At 36.4% G+C, this 14,964-nt stretch overlaps 2 protein-coding genes across 2 annotated transcripts; one reads left to right on the top strand and one right to left on the bottom strand.

Annotated features, from left to right (window-relative positions):
• The first annotated feature begins 4,775 nt into the window (after positions 1-4,775).
• LOC113346110 (26S proteasome non-ATPase regulatory subunit 6 homolog) lies at positions 4,776-7,510 on the top strand. Its single transcript, XM_026589687.1, has 8 exons — positions 4,776-5,032; positions 5,116-5,230; positions 5,746-5,836; positions 5,949-6,094; positions 6,188-6,407; positions 6,497-6,605; positions 6,755-6,923; positions 7,061-7,510. The coding sequence occupies exons 1-8, from the start codon at positions 4,897-4,899 to the stop codon at positions 7,233-7,235; spliced, it is 1,161 nt and encodes a 386-aa protein (XP_026445472.1). The 5' UTR covers positions 4,776-4,896; the 3' UTR covers positions 7,236-7,510.
• Positions 7,511-8,593: 1,083 nt separating this feature from the next.
• On the bottom strand, positions 8,594-14,636 carry LOC113346103 (SWI/SNF-related matrix-associated actin-dependent regulator of chromatin subfamily A-like protein 1). The gene is made up of 23 exons (XM_026589682.1): positions 14,442-14,636; positions 14,182-14,313; positions 14,038-14,093; positions 13,837-13,912; positions 13,576-13,642; positions 13,384-13,450; positions 13,154-13,220; positions 12,825-12,908; positions 12,685-12,726; positions 12,281-12,436; positions 12,132-12,209; positions 11,557-11,625; positions 11,390-11,455; positions 11,173-11,301; positions 10,946-11,002; positions 10,612-10,701; positions 10,382-10,447; positions 10,203-10,271; positions 10,027-10,131; positions 9,797-9,922; positions 9,595-9,653; positions 9,474-9,510; positions 8,594-8,930 (listed from the first exon to the last, which is right to left on the bottom strand). The coding sequence occupies exons 1-23, from the start codon at positions 14,634-14,636 to the stop codon at positions 8,718-8,720; spliced, it is 2,106 nt and encodes a 701-aa protein (XP_026445467.1). The 3' UTR covers positions 8,594-8,717.
• Positions 14,637-14,964: the final 328 nt, after the last annotated feature.

Raw genomic sequence — 14,964 nt, 5'->3', positions numbered from 1 at the left:
TAAGTTAACTTCGGACTGGAATGTAGTTGAGACCTAACCAAGTCTCACACCTTAAGGTACAATCGCGTTCCTTACGCCTCTAGAACCACGCTGGATTATGCGCACTTGATTACCTTAGCTGATCTTACCCACAACTAAGAGTTGCTACGACCCAAAGTCAGAGACTTATAAAAAAATCTGTCTCCCACATATAAGTTTATTCTTTATTTTGTTTTTGTTTCGTCTTTATGATAAAATTAAGCTGAACATGAACCAACTAATAATCCGGTCTTATACTTTCGAAGAACAGCCTAGAAAATATTAGTCACCTTATCATAACCTAACTGATTAACAGGTTAAGTTATTGCGGAATCACAAGAGTCTGAGACGAAAAACTTTTGTGATTACTATTTATATCTTACCTATCAGAGATAAATCTCGAGTAAATCTTATAGATGATAAAATTCAATACGATAGAACAAGTAAGATCAAAATATGCAACTACAGAGAAAATAGTTGGATCTGGCTTCACGAATCCCAATGAATACTTCAAATGGTTTTAGTAAGAATTGTTACTAATCTATCTTAGCTTTGATTGTAAGCAACCCTGATTTGAAAGTCTATATAAGGGAGAACTCTAGCAACTGGAAAACCTAATCCCCACACTTTTGTGTGTTCCTAGTTGCAAACTAGAGTCGATTCTCCTTTAACCTAGGTTTTTCCAAAACCATTATTAGGTTAACTACTAATTTTAACATAAAGACGGAACAAAAACAGAATAAATAATAAATATATCCGTGGGAGACATATTTGTTTATAAGTCTTCGACTTTGGGTCGTAGAAACTCTTAGTTGTGGGTGAGATCATCTTAGGGAATCAAGTGCGCAGAATCCGGCGTAGTTCTAGAGGCGTAAGGAACGCGACTGTACCTTAATCGGTGTGAGACTTGGTTAGGGCTCAACTACATTCCAGAACGAAGTTAAGTTGCATTAGGTTAGAGTCTGTAGCGGCTTAATACGATGTGGTGTTCAATCTGGACTAGGTCCCGGGGTTTTCTGCATTTGCAGTTTTCTCGTTAACAAAATTTCTGGTGTTTGTGTTATTTCTTTTTCGCATTATATTTTTATATAACTGAAATATCACAGGTTGTGCGTAGTTCAATCAGTTGATAAATCCGACCTTGTTTATTGGATAGAACTTTATTAACACTTGGGTATTGGTCTTTGGTACCGTCCAAGTTATTTATCATATCAATCAGGCTCGTGGATTTTTATCTATTTGATTTTCTGATTGTATTGAGAAAGAGATAGAAACTCTTTGATATAATTCTTGATTGAGTCTCACTTTTAAGTTGGTGCTCTCAGAATTAAGTTGGAGTTTAGTCCATACAGATTGCAGAACGAATTATTGGGTGTGGTTGTTATAACCTCACTTTTTCATGTCTAATATGTGCTAAGGAGTTAACCCATTGGAATGTTGAAGTAGATTTAAGATCAAAAACTGCTAGACTTACAATGATCCATATTATGCTTTGTCATATTTTTTGTTAACTTTCTGATTTTAGGCAAAATCTTTGAGCCTCTTGTGAAGATCTTGGGCGATATTAATCTTTTGTCAAAATAGTCTACATGTGTGTTGGTAGAGACCATTTAGGCCACAAAGCATACATATTTAGATTGAATTAGGAACATATCTATTGGATTTAATTTTACGGCATCTAAGTCATATCAGGTTGTACAAAGCCAATGTCGAGTCTGTCACCTGATATTCGACAATTTCGTAAACAAGAACCAAGAGTTGTGCAACTAAAATTCTCAAGAGACATGGGTTCCTTTTCAAGTTTCTTTTCGAAATGGATTTTTTGCAAGGACGACATTAGATTCAGCTAGCTTTCCAAGAATATCTTTGTTTAATTGGATTTTAACATATAGTTTCTCTTGAAGAATTGCCTCTCTTTCAATTTTCCTTAGTAATTGAAATTTCTCATGATATAATGTATTGAAAACCCTGGATTTTGCACACATCTGAAAGGGTTCCAAAGACACAATTAGCTTACGCACAAGAACTGCTCCTATCATTTCAAGGGATCATCATGTCAGTTGTGATACCGCGGTATATGAAACTGCTATGATTCTAATTGAAAAAGAGATAGTTCCTAATACACCACAACCTTAATATCTGATGGGAGTATGACCCGTGGAGTACTGCTAATAATTAAAAAGCTATGAAAATTTTAATGTGGAAAAGTAAAAGCGCAGACGCAAGAATTTTGTTAAAGAGGAAACTACAATATTTTTCAAAATATCCCGGAACCTCGTCCAGTTTGAACATCATATTGTATTATGACGCTACAAGCACTAGCCTACTATCAAAATTCGCACTGGAACGTGGTTTCTACTGATCGACCCTCCGAGTAATTCAACTTTAGTCATGCTCCGTACTTCTCTTGGATATCGCAAGACCATATGCACTTGATTCCCCCAGCTGACGTAATTTACAGGTACATAAGTTTCCTCGGTCGCAATGAAAACATTAGACTCGATCAGTGGAAATCCTCATGATTTCGACGTTATGTGTTACTTCGGTGGGACCAGTTACTGCACCTAGAACTCTACGACTTGGATCTTTTAACTATTCTGCCTCTAATAGATAACCAATTGAGTTTCTCCAGAAAGATATACATCCAAGGTAATCAAAATCTATTTTCTTATGAGAGATCTTCAAGGATAAAAAATATATCAAGCAAACTTCAACAATTAGGATATCTTCTCTCTTCAAAAGGTTATAGTGATGCCTATTCGATTCCACCTTACAAGATCAATCTATGAACAAATATGAAAATTATGGAACTACAAAGTCTGAGGAGAACAAAACTTTATAATTTATATCAATAGTATTTTCTGATAGATAGTTTTTGGATGGTCTTATATCGAAAGAGGCGAACCTACAATAAAAAACTATGATGATCAATATAAGATTTGGATATCAAGAACTATTATATAAAATATAGCCTGACCATGCTTCACAAATCCCTTCGTGAAATCTTCAAAAGTCATAACGTAATACAGTTTCACTAGGAAACCTAGGTCTTTAGAAGACGACTCTACCCGCATGTAGGACACAATGTGCCAGGATTGAGACTCTACTATGCAGAGATTCATCTATTTATAACGATGAATAAGGGTAGGTAGCTTACAATCAAATCTGAGTTCGGAACTAGTTTTCATGATTGAGAATTACGTTGATACCAAGGAAGCCTAACTTATCAATATAGGTTGATCATGTAAGCATGTAAAAAATTTACGTTTTATTACAAACAAGAATGTACACCTGCATAATTATCGATGTAACCTCTATGCACCAAAAGGTTAGCTCAAGAATAATGGTTAAATTCTCCGTGAACCATCAAGCAATCATGGAATTCGATAATTCTCAAATATTTAATCATTTTGCAAAATGATAGAACAGATAGTGAACGTCTATGAACTCTTTATATCTATAATTGAGTGCATTCAAGTTATAAAAAGTATCCAAGAAAATCTTAAAAGCAACCATTTCGCATACTGAACAAATATGTTCATGTACTTGAAGATTCCAAAGTGTCCGGAAACATCTCAAAATCAACTAGTTCGTGAACTAACCAAATCAATTGGTATACCAGGTTAATAAAAGATTTATTCATCAAGTACATATTAAACTCAAAGTTTATGTACTGATCAAATCAGTTCGGGAACATGAATATAACTTGATGTCTCTTATGAACCTCTTACGCAATTACGATATATTGAACAATAAATTGTTCTCAACATATTATGTGATAGGTTCTTTACAACTTTCATTGCTTATATTGGAATTCAAGATTTATCAAGTACTAGATTGAACTCGAAATTCTTATTTGCAGCTTCATATACATTGTCTCCGTTGATAAAATGGTACAAAATACGAGTAAATAGGATAGTGTGTCTTCACATATCTTTGTTGACGAAGTCCTCGTAAATGTCTCCGTTGTTCTCCAGTCTTCAATGTTCAAGGTCGATTGGTGAATTTTGATACTCAACTACCATGCTTTATTCTTAGTCTGAGACTGCCTTTAGTAAACTATAAACCAAAAAATAGTTTTGATCAATTGAATCTGACAACAAGCATGACATACTAAAACTTGTGAGTTTGACTGAGCGAGGTTGTAACACATAATAATCATGCCCCTCACATGTAAGAGATATTACCAAAATGGCATCTACCTTTCAGCAGCAACAAATGAATATATTTCATTTTGCAACTACCAAAACTTAAATGAAAAGTTAGCAAACTTAAAAAAATACAAGTCACTTACAATATATGAAATCCTAAATATCTAAGTTTAGGGCAAGTCCGCTTACGCTTCCTTAATCTCAAATCCACAAAAAAATAATTCCTAAATTAGGATTAACATCGCATTGTGTGAATCGAAGATTCCTGATTCCCTACAGATCATGTAGAGATCATATAATCTTCCAAGAACTGAAATACGACATCAAGTACCAGGGTCTCCCTTTAGAACTCAAGGAACTAACATAATTATTAGGGACATTGACTGCAACCACATTTACAATTCCTTACTATCATGACATTTCAAAGTTTACCAAACTTCGTGGAAGTATTGAGCAAAAACACCTCTTAATAATCTCACCCAATCATCGATGTGACTGCAGTACAATAATAAAGTCATGGACGATGATACCAGTGATTTGAGTTGGAAATCCACCTAATGACAAAACTACCACCCACTCCACCCGGACCAAAAGAAAAAACTTGGGGCAACGCCTACCTGCCTTGAGTTCCCCATAAAAAAGATCGCCTCTTCTGTAAGTAAAACCCCCAAGTTAAAAAAGGCGAGAGGAGAAAGAAGATCACTAGATAGAGTGTAAATCATAATCAATGGAAGGTCAAGAAGAAAATCAAGAGAAGAGATTAGTGTTAGCTAACAAACTCTCCCACTTGACTCATTCTGATGTTTCCGACATCGACAAAGTTCGTATTCGTGAAGAAATTTTGGATGCTGTCAAATCAGATGGTAATAATCAAAACCCTAATTATTTCTTTCTTTTGTTCATGGATTCTGAAACCCCTAATTTCTATCTTTTGTTCTTTATGCAGACATGGCTCCACTATATGAAACCCTTGTTTCAACTAATGTGTTAGACATGGATTCGAAGCTTTTCGAATCGATGCGTGCTAAAAATGCTGAAGAACTTAAGAAAATTGATGAAAAGTGAGTTAGCATCTTTGACCTAGTTTTAGCATGTCAAATTTGGTTTATTTTGGTGTGCTGTGATTTTGCAGCATGTCATGGTTAGTCTTGTTCTTCCTGAGCCAGCAAGCAAGCTCATAGTTGCACTTGAATTCTGTATATGTACAAAGAACAAGTGTATCTTGCTCTATTGTTGGCTTCCAATATTGGTAGTTTGGTGTTTTAGGGCGAATTATGAAAGCAATGGGCATAGTTATAACACAAATTGAGAAAATGTCTTCTTTTGATTTTCGACACCATGTCAATACTATAGTTCATTTGTTTCAAGACCAGCTCATTAGCTAAGGAACATAGTACATTGGGTCTTTCTCATTTCTTCACTTATTTTGGTTGTAGTCATACTGTCCTCTAGGATTATAAATCTATCGATATAAGGCTGTTCAGATCTCTCAAAGGAGCCGTGTCTTGGTTGTTCTGCAATCAGATTGTTGTGTCCCTTTTTATAATTATGTTTTTTATCTGATTCAAATAAACAGAGTTGCTGATGCTGAAGAGAACTTAGGTGAAAGCGAAGTTCGAGAAGCTCATTTAGCTAGATCCTTATTCTTTATTCAAATTGGTGATAAGGTATGTATTTCTGTCCATGTATTAGGTGTCAGGATACTTTCCTAGTTAACTTCAACTCATTTTGCTATATGAATTGTAACTCTCTGACTAACTTTTCAACTCGAACCATCAGGAAAAAGCATTGGAGCAGCTTAAGGTAACTGAAAGCAAAACAGTTGCCGTGGGACAAAAGATGGATTTAGTTTTCTATACCCTGCAGATGGGTTTTTTCAGCATGGATTTTGATCTCATCTCCAAAAGTATTGATAAGGCTAAGAAGTGAGACAATCTTCTTCTTTTCTCTGCTTCCTTTTAGAGCCATCCTTGGATTTTCGAACATTAATCCCTTAACTAGCTGGATAATTATTGCAGTTTGTTTGATGAGGGAGGTGATTGGGAAAGGAAGAATCGATTGAAGGTGTATGAAGGCTTGTTTTGCATGTCCACGAGGAACTTTAAGAAAGCTGCTGATCTGTTTCTTGATTCCATATCTACCTTCACAACTTATGAGCTTTTATCCTATGACACTTTCATCTTTTACACCGTCCTTACTAGCATTATATCACTAGACAGAGTTTCTTTGAAACAGAAGGTATATTGCATTTCCTCGTAACGTGGTTCTATCTCATTATATGGTTGCTTCTTGCAGTGTTTCTCAAGGTGAATAATTTTGTATGGCAGGTGGTTGATGCCCCAGAAATCCTAACTGTGCTAGGGAAGATTCCACATCTCTCAGAATTTATGAACTCTCTGTATGATTGCCAGTACAAGTCGTTCTTCATAGCATTTGGTGAGGGTCGTCTCCTATTTTTCTGAAGTTGTAGTTTAAATGGGGTGTTGTGGGGGATGCTTCTTTTGGCTATCTCGTTTCTTCTGCATCTTTTGTATTGTCTATTTGATATTTATGTAATGATTTGTCAAAATTGTGTGATTACTCAGCTGGCTTAACCGAGCAAATCAAATTAGACCGCTATCTACATCCTCATTTTCGGTATTACATGAGGGAAGTCCGAACTGTTGTCTACTCTCAGTTTCTGGAATCTTACAAGAGTGTAACAATGGAAGCAATGGCGAATGCTTTTGGAGTGACAGTTGAATTCATTGATCTGTAAGTATTCTGTTTATCAGTTTTTGCCCGACATTTTGATAGTTGTGAAGTGGGTTACATTTTTGTCCCGCTATATGTTCTTGAGATTCTGTTGGGGTCGTGATCTGATTGTTTCCTTTCTTGTATACGATGCGCAGGGAACTTTCTCGGTTTATTGCAGCAGGGAAACTACACTGCAAGATAGATAAAGTTGCTGGAGTTTTAGAAACAAACAGACCTGATGCAAAGAATGCACTCTACCAAGCAACCATCAAGCAAGGAGACTTCCTTCTGAACAGGATCCAGAAGTTGTCTCGAGTGATTGATCTGTGAGAGGTGCACCCAGTTCTGGAAACAAGCACGCAACCTGTTCTGGAAATTGGAAACTAGCAATTGTTCTGATTGATTCTAAGAAACAAAATATTCAGGATCTAGAAGATGCCCAAGTGGTCAATCTCTTGATACATACTGAGTTGTGCTTTACTTGCTTTCTTTCTTTTTTTTTCTTTTCTTTTTTGTTTTATCTGTTGTCGTGGTGGTGGTAACGGTGGAGATTAGAACTTCTTTGAAGTTTCCTCAAATAGAGTAGTATCTAACGGTTTATGGAAGTTCTGAAACAAAACCAGGAAAGGAATGACATCATAGTAGAAACTAAGGAGATTTGGGAATCGACAAGAGTCTTTCCTTAAATATCTTAAATAGAGCCCGGTAACTATTTCCTTCTTCCTATTTATACAGACAGATTTTCTATTCTACATCTCAATCTCTTACACCTACTTCACCGCTCCTCTCTTCAAAAATCAGAGCTTTTAGAAGCGGAAGATCTTAAGCAATGGCTGCTTCTTCAAGTACTGGTCATGCAGAAGAAGATGTTTACCCACATGATGTTCAACAACTTCTCCTGGAGCACTCCAAGTACCCAATTGCTCGTAAGATTTATTTTGCAGCCTCTAACTGGAACATAACCGAACAAAACCGTAGGGATTTTGAAATTGAATTGGATTCGATTGAAAAACTGTATCCCAAGCTGAACCTTATGCGTAATGCTTCCTTTGTGGCAATTAAAACACTGACGGGAAGTGAGATGTCTCTCTGCAGAGAATTGCTTCACAAGGTCCCAAACATTCAAAAAATGCCTCAGTTTGCAGAACTTTCAAGGAATCAACGATTGTCTATTAGTCATGCACTAGAAGCAAAAAGGCAGGAGAAAGTAGTTGCTAGTTATGGTCCACAGGATGAAGTACTCAAGGCACTATTGGCTTGCTACACTCCACTAGAACTTTCTCAAATACTCCAGGTACGACTAGATTTGACTAAAGAATTGACGGCCAACTTTCCAACTTCCAGGAATCCATCTGAACATGCTATACTGCTCAAGAAGCTACCAGCAACTATGGATCCACGAGAACCCAGTCAGATAATTGACGATATCCTTGGCAAGTTGAAAGGTATTTCCCCACAAATTGAAGAGCGTCATGCACGGGCCAGGAGCTGTGGGGAATTGGTTCGAAGTCTCAGGTACTTCATCGACACCTTGAGACTCTGGTTGGGAATCTTGAAGAAGGAAAGAAAAGAAAAACGCCAAATGAATGCAAAGGCTTCGATAAGACTGCAAAATCGAGGTACAAGGAGTTCTGAGATGTGAGCAGATTTTGTGGAATGCTAGTGTTAATCTATATTCTGTTGCATCCAAGTGTAACCTTTTTGTGGGAACCTTTATTTTATTTATTAAAAAAATGTATATACAAAACAGTATCAAAATTAGCTAATACGGGCAGGCGTGCATATGTATGATTCAGTACCCAAAATGATACATTAGCTTCTTGGTATTTTGAATTTTGGAAGATGACCTTCTACATCAGAATTTTCAGTAACGACAGGAGACTGGCAACACTTCATGTAAGAGTCTAGCGTTTTTTGCTTTCCAGGGCTGCTCCTTGGTTGCAAATCAAACCTTTTTTGCTTCATAGGGCTACTACTGCCTTGGGATTCTGACACTTGCAAGGTGTTCTCTTGGCCATCAAGCATCTACATCGATAAACATAAAACCATTAGAAATCAACAAAAATACTAAAATTTGGAGATTCTAAAGATGCCTTGCCTGCATTCAGCAGTTTTATCAATAGTGGAATCTGTCCCAAGGAAAAGATGTTTACTCTAGACCCTCGTCCTGGATACCATCAAACTATGGCACCACCAGGCACCAAGTACAAGTACCTACCTAGGTTTACAGAGTTTTCAGGTTCTGCAACATTAAATCTACAATGGGGTGAATTTTTTCTTACTCAGAGGATTGGTGATAAGACAAGACGACACTTAAGATTTTTATTTTTTTTGCTAAGCAAGAACAATCCATTAATCACGAACAGAAGAGTTTAACGCCATCTCTCCTTGCAGCAAATAACAAAAAAATGGGGAGGGACGATCACACATGAACAACTTTCTTAATCTGGCAGTTTTTGTAGTTCATCAGCCAGAGCATTCCTATCTCTAAGATAGACAAGTGCATCCAACCAGAAATGAACTCTAAGATAGACAAGTGAATCCAACCAGAAATGAGTAAAAGCTTACCTGTCCCAAATTTTCCAACTTGCTCTGAACAACATCCCTGAATAGAAAAGACACTAATTAGGTCTATCCCACGACCAAATGATAATTTACACAAAGAAAGATCTATGAGATGAGACCCTACCAGATTATATCATCAACGGTGTCATTTGCTAGCAGGAAATACACGTTAACAGATGATACCTGCCAATTTATGGACAAACAACGAAATGCATATGATGCACATATAATAGGTATTAGACTTTTAGCGTGGAATGATATGATGCATCTATTGTAATACCCCTTTTGCCAAAGTAACACTCATTTTCTGATACAATAAATGTTACCTGGCCAATACGATGAGCACGGTCTTCCGCTTGAATTATATCACCTGGAGTCCATGATAGCTCTGCAAAGAAGACAGTACTTGCAGCTGTCAAAGTTAACCCAACCCCTCCAGCTTTGATGGATAGCTGAAAACAAATGTTGACAATTAATTGTTACAATCATACAAGAAGAAACATGACTTTATGCCAGCAGAAACTATTTAAGATATATAAGTATCCATGAAACATACAACTGCAGCTTTAATATCATCTTTCTCCTGAAAATCTGATACCATAGCATGCCTTAATGATGGCGTGGTACCACCATCAATTCGAATACAACGCACTTTCTTCTTCTGGAATTCAAAAATATCATATTAGAAAATGGATCAATCTTGAATAAGGCTCGAGACAAATAATATCCTACCAGTAGGTATTCATGTATAGCCTCTATCATAGACTGATGGTGTGCAAATATTAGAAACTTGCAACCTGCCTGCGAAAATGAGTAGAGAAACCTCCGTCACAAACACTGACTTCGAAAAGTACCATCTATTTGAGCTGACTACTCTAAGATTAGGGTAAAGAATCTTGCAAAAGAATTACCTCAATGACAGTTTCCAAGTAATCTTTAACAGCCGGAATCTTAGCTTCTGCAGAATCATTGTAGATCTGCAGTTTAATTACAAGGACAAGAAGAGGTAGAACAAATTTAGTTCAGCAGAGGAATAATTACGGAACACAAAACCATAATTTTTTTTTCCTAAAGGTCCACGTAAAACAAGTTTCAAATGGACAAATAAACAAGAGAAATGTTTAAAGTTCGGTTCACATACCTTATTGATAAGATTCTTCTCGGAGAATTTAAGTTTGTCAACGTCCTCCTTGGATGCACAGGCCTTGATTTGGGTTTTTACTATCTCCAGCTAAATAAAAACATAACAAATAAGGTAACCTAGAAACAACCAAATCCCCTATTGCCTTGAGATATAACATTGCACAAGAATAATATATCCCTGCGGAACTGTTCCTGTCTGTATACTACCAGGTGTATCAATGAAGAATTGAAGAGGGCATGTCACAGAAGCAAGGTTTTCCACTATTGATGCAATCCCATTAGATTCAAAGTAAACATTTTGGGAGTACTCAAAAAATTCAAATTAACATTATCTCACGAAATAGAGCATTAATTTGTCTCATGTCCTTCTCGGCTATATCCAGGAAAACCTGAGGAAAAAAACATGGATTCTGAAATGACATTGCAAATTTAACAAATAAAAACTATCACTTCAACATTATGGGACCACTAACATATGCATCCAGAAATATCAAACGAAACCATTTCCAGTTTACATAGAGGAAAGAAAATCAGTTAAAATGGAACTAGCACACTTTACTTGTTGTCTGCGCTTCACAGGAAGCTCAGAAAGAACATCTTTTTTAAGCCTCCGAATCATAGTAGTTGCTTTTATCATGTTGTGACGCTCATCATGATTACTTGCGCCTTGGTATAGTCCAAAGAAACCCTGAAATTATTATGAGATTTTGGACCAGAGACGATTAGAGTGAGAGTGAATGCCATCATAATTTAGACAGACAGATATTACAACTTACGCCCTTGCAGTATCGATCCCCGTATTCACGAACATTTTTGTATACATCAGGATGCAGCGCTTCTAGCTGAGGAGTTTTAAAAAGAACATATTAAAAGGACGGTTCAACATGTTTTAGTATCACTGAAAAGTCAAAGCATCATTAACGCGCAACAGTCGCAAACTAACCTGCTTGAATAGCTCAATAGGTCGAGATAAAGCAGGAGTCCCACTAAGCAGCATCACATATTGCGCTTTCTAGAAGTTCAAACATTTTAACATTCTCAGCACCAGTAAAAACTAAAAAGGAAAAAAGAAAGAATGACCAAGGAAAATATTTCACATAAAAATAAAACAAAATCATTTCAGAGTATGACGCAACGAGCAGCAGGTGGGATGGATATTATGACATGAAGAAAAATAACTAAACCAAGATTAGTAAATAATTTTCTAGATTTCAAGAATTGGCATTATAAGTACACGGGTGCCAAAGGCTAAACTTGTTCTCCAGAATGCTTCATGATTAGTTGGAAATCTTCTCATCGACAACTCCAATCAGACCTGTTCTTTTAGAATTATTTTGTTCAACATTCGAGTTTTATTATACAAAATTTGTATGTTTGAGCATTAATGCATCAATAGGAAATGAAAAGCAGCATTCACATTCGAGTTTTATTATACAAAATTTGTATGTTTGAGCATTAATGCATCAATAGGAAATGAAAAGCAGCATTCACATTTCTTGCTAATTAACAACAATGAACCTGTAACACTGGAATTTCTGCAATAGTCCTTTTAGCTTGAGCGTTCTTCAAGTAGTGTGACTCATCTGCAATCACAATCTGTAAAACGAACTTTTGATTAAGATGTAGATGTGGACAAGATTAACATCTAGACAGGATATAATACTTGCCTTAAAGTTCAAGCTCATAAGCATATGTTGTAGTTTAGGCACAACATCATAAGAGATAATGTTAAATAAACCATCAAGAGGGGTAGTTCCTTTAGAGCTTGAGGGTACTATTGTGAACCCTCCCTTGTTTGATCCAGAACATTGGGATAACACCACCTGCAAAGTGCAAACAACATTTTTTCTATCACTTTGAAGTGAAAGTATACCTAAATTACAGAATCCCTAGTTTCAGTTCCATGAAGCTACTATAGTTTACAAGACAAGCATATATCACACAGAACACAATATACCTAAATTACAGAATCCCTAGTTTCAGTTCCATGAAGCTACTATAGTTTACAAGACAAGCATATATCACACAGAACACAGAAAAAAAAGAGAGAGAAAGATAGTTCGACACGTACAAGTATTTCATTTGAAGGGATACTGAGCCATTCTTTGATCATCTGCAAGAACCAGATCATGTGTGGCACTTATACCAGATATTCCGTGTCAATGATTTTAACTTGAGCCAACAAGACTTTTAAGGGATGGAGAAGCTTACAGAAGCCCATTGCAAACGCAAGGAGGATGGGGTGATAACAAGAACAGGCCAAGATTCACGGACGCATGCTGCAAATGCAATTGCCTGCAGAATATAGAAAACAGTTAATATGTGAGGCAACATATGATATAGGACACCACTGATAAGTACTAATGTTGTTCATCGTGTTTACGCCAAAAGGGGAAAGAGATAGACGGATAACAACAGATGGAATAATGTGACCTTCACAGTATTAAAAAAATGAAAAAAGAGAGTTTCATTTCCCTCTATATTCTTAAAACAAAAAGTATTGTATTAGTAAAATTAATTCGGGTTGGTGAATTCCATGCCTGCAAAGTCTTTCCAAGACCCATCTCATCAGCTAAGAGAGCGCGCCCTCCATGCTGTAACACAAACCTAAAAGTAGAGATGGGAAAACGAACAGAAGTGAAAAGGATTATATTAGTTAGACAATACAGAGTAGAAGGCATCCTAATTAAGTGGTAAACAGGGTTCAGACAGCAAATGTGTAAAGATCACATCTCAGCATCAGAGTGCTGAAAAAGGTGATGCTACGTACTTGACTCCATCTCGCTGAAATGGCAAAAGCTTTGATTCGACAGAGCTTGGCATTCTATCATATAAATCTGATTCACAGGATTCGTTTTAGTATGGAAGAAGTTTAAAGAGAATGTAAAATAAAAGCAAGGAATAGCAAACAAAAAGAATCTCAGCCCAAGAGAATGGATGTATAAAAAAAAACAATGTTTACCTCGTAGATCTGGAACAGCCGAGGCAGCAACAATAGCCCGGTGTACCAGGGGATCTAACTTCTCTAGCTGTCGGATGTAAACAGCAAGCAACCAGATAAGATAAACACAAACTATAACCATACATAAACATCACATTCTGATATAGCACAGATATAATCCTGATGATCTATAAAATCCCAGAAATGTTTTTTTTATTTTTGGTCATAAACACATTATAATAACAACTCAAAACGAATTGTCAAACAAGGGCATGGGTGAACCTCGATGCTTATCCCCTTAATTTCACGGAGAATTTTCTCTACGGATGACAATGAAGACATCGGAAACATCCATAATCTGCATAGTCATCAAGAAGCCAAAAACATTAAGTATGTATCAAACATCTAATCTAACAGTGTGCAAGGGAAAGGCTTTGACATTGACATTTCATATTTCTAACTCAATAAGAGGAAACAAGGTACCTTTCTTTATCAGACCACCAAGCTTGGGGCATACTACGAAATGCATCTACAACAATCTATTAATGAGAGAAATTATTAGTATACATGAATAAATAAAAAAAGCCTTAAATTAAAATAAAATCGCATTACAAGGTAAAAACATACTTGATTGTATGTAAATCTTGCCGCAATTTTTCCACTAGAATGAACAACTAACTTGATGCATACTTTCTGCAACTCCTTTGCATTGTCTTTCGCTTCAGCATATAATACAAATGATTCATATAAACCATAAAATCAGTTTACATAAAGGGAGAGAACAGTTATTACTCCGACTTGAGTGTTTCTGGTAGATGAAGGTGGCAAATTCGGTACCTGATGCATATACATTCACATTATTACGACCTAATGCACACAAAGGATACCTTGAAACTAAAATTATAACAAACCCTAGAAAGAAAAACGGGCGGTACTTTGTTAAAGTAAGATTCTTGAGAAGAGGAACTAATTGAAGCTGTTGCTGAAGATGATTTTCTTTCAGCAACTATTCTTAGAGCATCTCTTTCTAAAGTATCGAGTTCTTCTTGACTGAAATTCCAATCATCATCGCCTAACTCCATTTTTTGGGGGTTTTGGTGGAAAGGGTTTAAGGGGTAAGAGGTAAGGAAATGGTTCTTCTTGACTGAAATTTGAGAGTGAAGGGGGAATTTTGTTGAGTTCTGATTTGAGGAGGGGAAGGGAAATGGTGCGAAAAACTGAAACTTGTGTGGGGACTTTGACGCTTTAAACAGAAGGGAATCGGAAGAAAAAGGCTAAGAGCATCTCCAACCGGAATGCGGTGTGGATCCTACATGGAATGTGTTTTAATGCAATGTAAAAACAAAAATTCCTTGAATCAGGCAGATGCACAAAATCATCCGCAGTGCTATTTGGGTCTCTATTCTCCTC

This window comes from Papaver somniferum, unplaced genomic scaffold (assembly GCF_003573695.1).
Source record: "Papaver somniferum cultivar HN1 unplaced genomic scaffold, ASM357369v1 unplaced-scaffold_93, whole genome shotgun sequence".
Taxonomy (NCBI): domain Eukaryota; kingdom Viridiplantae; phylum Streptophyta; class Magnoliopsida; order Ranunculales; family Papaveraceae; genus Papaver; species Papaver somniferum.
This window is presented reverse-complemented; position numbering and strand designations above follow the sequence as displayed.